Here is a 5,085-nt window from a genome sequence, read left to right as displayed (position 1 = left end):
ATTTGTTTCAAGTTTACATGTGGCTGTGGCTTCGTCACCCAATTACGCACACAACACAACCTCAAATCTTTTTTTTTTTTTTTTTTTTTTTTCAAAACGGAGAGATCAGACAATAATGGATGCGTACAGGTCAAAAATCTATGTTTTCAAGTCTATATGTCCAGGTCTAAAGTCTAAAAATTTGTTGTCCCAAAGGGAGAACCTCATCTTTTTGTAAAGGAGCTTTTGCGCCCTGAGTCAAGTATGTACAAAGAAGTATATGTAAAAGTCTCTCCAGACATGGTCTAGATTCCAACGAGTGTAAGAAGATGTTGAAGAATATAGAACGAGTGCCAGCCTCAATTCTCTTGCTGATACAAGAGATATCAAGCCTGTGATGCTACGAGAGCACGGAAAGAATGACGCTGCTCTGTATTCAAGAGTCCCAAAGAATGTGACTCGAGCACTGTTTTGTGCTTGTCCTGTCTTGCCTGTGTAATCCATACATCCATCCATAAGCGCCACCTGCTCCAGCCCAAAGGTCTATGAAGAAAGGCCTCGGTTTTTGCAACACACGAGGGGTATCTTTCGGGGTATGTAAAACGAGAATCGTGTAGTGTAATGTAGAAAGGGATTCATATCATCGTCAGCGCGGTGTTCAACGCCGCAGCGTGAAAGTGTAAAAGGGGGTGGTGAAGAAGTGAAGTCAAGGGCCGTCCGGTGAATTGGCGACATGGACGTTTAGTTAGATTGGGCCTTGTAGGGGCTGGCGCCGTCTCCAAGGGTGGTGATGAGGTCAACCTCGTCAGTGACCTTGGTCTGGACATCGTCAGGGAGCCAGTAGCAGTTGTCACAAGGGAAAGTCTCGCAGCCAGACATGGGGGTGGCAGCAGACTTGGGCCACATCTGCTTGACGTTGTCCTTGTCGTTGGGATCCACGATGGCAGAGACATCGAAATAAGTCTTGCCGTTCCAGCCGCCGAAGGTGACCTCACCAAGCATACCGGGTTGATCAGTCTTGCCCTTCTGGACAGCGTAGAAGTTGCCAATGTATTTGTCAGGGAAGTCGACAGTAACCTCCTTGGCCGAGCTGACAGTAACAGATTCGGGGCCCTCATAACCAGGGTCAGGGGTGAAGATGATGGTGCGCTCCTTGTCGTCAAGAGTGACAAAGGTGACCGAGGCAGCGGCGGCATAGGTAGCAGAGGCGACGAGGCCGACGAGAGCAGTAGTGAACTTCATGTTGGCGGCGTGATTTTGGGAATTGTGATGGGGATGTGTTTGTATGGAGAATTCTCGATTGTCGTCAAGACAAGAGTATTGATTTTATGTAGCGTCTGATGAAGGACTGAATCAGAACTTGTGATACTCCGAAGTGATGGAGTAAGTTGGTGGTCGAGAACTAGCTCGTTCAAAGTTGATCAGGGATCGTGATAGACTGTGCTTCCAAAAGGAATGAGAAGCTTTGAGTCAAAGGAATGATCGTCCGAAGACAAGAGTGTAATCTGAAACGGAAGGACTGTGTGTGTTGATCAGGGCAAACATCTGGAGAAAGGAGAGAGGAAGGCCCGTTTTATAAACAATATCTGGACACGACAGAACCCAAAGACCTGGTGTACTATACGGAGGAGACTAGGGTTGCCGAGATCAGATTTGTCAAGGAAAACGCTCAAGCGCCTCAGTGGAGTCAACACACGAGGAGGGTGAGGCTAGGATGACTTGACTTGACTTGGCTTGACTTGTCCCGACGGGCTTTGCAAAAGCCTTCCCGGTGGTGTTGTGGGGGTGAGTTATAAGTGTGGATATGACTTCGATGTGAGCGGAACCACTTTATCGGCCAACAGTTCACAACAGAAAGCAGAAATGAACTATCCGTACACTGTGCTCTACTCGGAGCAACCCAACTTACCTATGCATAGGTAAGTTAGGTCAGGCCTTGTGATACCAACAAAGTCTCTGATTTCCCCCGCACCAGCACTTCTGCAGTGATTCCGTTGCACCTTTCATCTGCCCCAGCACAATCACGAGTACATATGTACATACATACAGACAGTATGTATCATAGTACGGTGAATTGCGTGTCCCTGTGGTGGTGTGGGTGTGGGCTCATTCAGCTGCTCCTGACTGGTCCGGGGGATGCTTGTTGAGTGCGGGCCGTTTCTATGTTTAAGCTTTCAGAACAAAGGGAGGCCAGGCCGTTGTTTCAACGCTTTCCTTTGTGGCTTTTTTCATCTTGTCTTCGACTTGAGAAAACAATCGCTTCTGGTCGCTCATTCGTCGTCTGCAAATGAAACAATTTGTGTCAATAGGGGCTTCATCTCAATTGTCGTTTTGTGACTTGGGGGTGTTGTTTCACTGCACAGTAAGCGCGCGACAACAAAGGAAGCATCCAAAAGATGGACAGATACAGTACAGTATTGTACAGTACAGTACAACAAATCCAGAGCCAGAGGGGCCCCAGCCATCTAGAGGAAATCCGGTTCGAAAGACAAGCTTCTGGGTCCTCTTTCACATGGGACTAAGGCAATGCTGTCCCTACCAGTTTGGGCCAAGAAACCCGCAGACCAGAGACAAGAGGCGTCTGTCAGCGATTCAGCGTAGCCGCTCCCACCCAGTTCCGCGGCTACACTACCGGTACTGTACAGTACTGTGCCCTCTAAGCCTGCAAGGGAGGGGCCAGGTCCCATAATATCGCTCTATTTTTTCTTCTAGCTGCAGCTTGGCTTGATTCGACTAGCTGCTTCTGGTCTCCCATTGGCTAGCTGTTTACTACCGGTGCCTGGTACCTGACAGGCGTCCATGTGGTTGGACTTGGAAAGGCTTGTTTCGAAATCTGCTCTACGCAAGGAGGGTGTGAGGAACCTTTCTCTTTCAGGCTGTCGGATAGCGGGAGCAAACGTACCGTACAGGGGTCCAGCGTTGGGTTGGGCAGGGCGCATTGCAACTTTGCAAGCTGACCGGTGTGCACGTCAGCAAAACCTGCAGGACCAGAACACAATTTTCTTACGGTTAAAATTATGGACTCTGCTGGCACTCTGTCGGGAATAGTCTGGTCCCATGCAAGCACTTAGCTTCGCTTGCTGGCATCATCGACGACCTGAGACTTCAATGAAAATTCTGAGATCCTGGCACGGCTGGCTGGGCCACTGACGCCAATGTGGCTTTCCCTTCCGCGACTTCAAACTTACGTATCCATTGCCGACACGTGGAGACTGATTCAATAATCGTAGCCACTGCGGCTTTTCTGAGTCTGCAAAGGCGAACAGACTTTTCGCGGTGCGGACACTAACGACTCGACATTCCTAGCCAATGCACCGTTGAAGGATGCCAGGAAGTGTTAAAAAGAAAGAGAAATAAGTGCACGCGAGCGCCATGATCTGTTCCCTCGGTTACTATCTTTTGGTTCTCCTGGGCCTAGTCGCAGAGTCGAGACCCTCAAAAAGATCTTGATTCAGTTCTTGACAATGGTCCGGTTTTGATGAATAAGAAAAACCCTGTATATGTTGCCACGTCGCGACGACAACAATGCAAACCAAGAATTTTCTGACAGTTTGCTGTGCCTGGCGATCAATTGCCCCGAGTCTGCCACGCTCCTGACCCTGTTTATGTAGAGTAACCCATAGACCGAAAAAATCCATCACAATGGGGGTCAGGGTAGGGCTGCCGCGTCACCAATAATCAACTCAAGGTAGTTTTGAAGAAGCCTGCATCCTTGCGATTCGCGATTAAGGTACTGGGACAATGATTCGTCACATTCCCCGAAGGGTAACGCTGGCAATGGGGTTCTCCGTCGGCACGAGATGGCAAGGTGGGAGTCGACCCGATGATAGTACATACTGGCGTCCTACTGTAATGCCTCCAATGCTTGCTGGGTATTCGCGAGAATGCTTTGTTGAAAACTGCGCCATGATGCTAGGTTGCGTTGGCCAAGGAGAAGTGCAAAATAGGATTATGGGTCACGGTTTTGTGCCTGAGGCCCCTACACTAGACAAGTATGGAACTTAACGGATTTGTCTAAACGGAGTGGGAACAAACGAAAAAATCGCTTGCTTGGTGTTCAAAACGTCGCGGACTTTCTTCCGTCTTGGTGGCCTAGGCCGTTGCCCACAGTACGAAACTGTCATGAAAGGTTTTGCGCCGCGCGGTTTTTGGCTTCCCTCTCAAATCGTTGGCCTAGCCCGAGAAGGTTCCGTTCTGCACGTTCTGCAGCCAAGAAGCGAATGTGCCACGGTGTGCAAGTGTGTTAAGACTGGCTGTTATAGGCCCGTGGAGTTCCATTCTGAGGTCTGACGTTCACATCACCAATCTTTGTTGATTGTCGATCCCAGTGCCCTTAGCCAGCTTTGACTATGCATGTGAAGGATTTTGCAAAAGCAAAGTCTGGGGCTGAACGAGCTTTGGTTCTCGATCAGACACGATCGAGTGTATCTTGCCTCATGCTACGTCGTCGATGACATGTCCTCTTCTCGCCAAATTCGAACCAAATCTAGTGTCTAGCCAGTGATGTCGGCGGAAAGTTCGTCGTTGCGAGTCATCGTATGTGCCAGACCAGTTCTTGCTGCATGCAGAAGAGGCTAGGCCTCATGTCACTACCACTTGATCTTTCCTTTAACAATAGTTGGCAGAAGTCCTCTCTCATGCGCACACGCATAATTTCTTAGTCCCATGTGGCGGATTGTATGTAGAAACGCAGGCGTTCTACCAGTGAGCGGTGAATCGTCCTCAAAAAGCGGATCACAACTTCAACTCTGTCAATAACTTCCACACTTAAAAATTCGGTTGGTCAGATGCACGAACCTGCGTGCGCTACTTTGCTTCAACTGATGTGCGAAGTTCAGATGCTGGGAAAAAATCAAGCAGTAAGTGGAAAGGTCCACAATTTCGGAGACCGGCCGGCAACCCGGTGATCTCTGAAGCCAGGCCGAAGGTACTTGATCTGATCCGTTACCGAAGAGCAAATCTCCACTCCGAGCTCAAGTCTGTCCGCACACATCGGCCGGCAAGTCTCCCTCTTATCGTGTTGGTTTTGAGGTCTAGAACAAGGTTCATGGCCAAGAAAGTAGTGCAGTGTCTGAGTGTGTAAGAAATGCCTCATCTGAGGCGCGG

At 49.3% G+C, this 5,085-nt stretch overlaps 1 protein-coding gene across 1 annotated transcript; it reads right to left on the bottom strand.

Annotated features, from left to right (window-relative positions):
• Positions 1–720: 720 nt before the first annotated feature.
• On the bottom strand, positions 721–1,221 carry FFUJ_03090 (related to dnase1 protein; the record flags this gene model as incomplete). Its single annotated transcript, XM_023574899.1, has 1 exon — positions 721–1,221. The coding sequence occupies one exon, from the start codon at positions 1,219–1,221 to the stop codon at positions 721–723; it is 501 nt and encodes a 166-aa protein (XP_023428174.1).
• Positions 1,222–5,085: the final 3,864 nt, after the last annotated feature.

The sequence above is a fragment of the Fusarium fujikuroi genome, chromosome FFUJ_chr03 (assembly GCF_900079805.1).
Source record: "Fusarium fujikuroi IMI 58289 draft genome, chromosome FFUJ_chr03".
NCBI lineage: Eukaryota > Fungi > Ascomycota > Sordariomycetes > Hypocreales > Nectriaceae > Fusarium > Fusarium fujikuroi.
The sequence above is the reverse complement of the archived record's forward strand: the minus strand, read 5'-3'. Positions and strand labels throughout refer to the sequence as shown.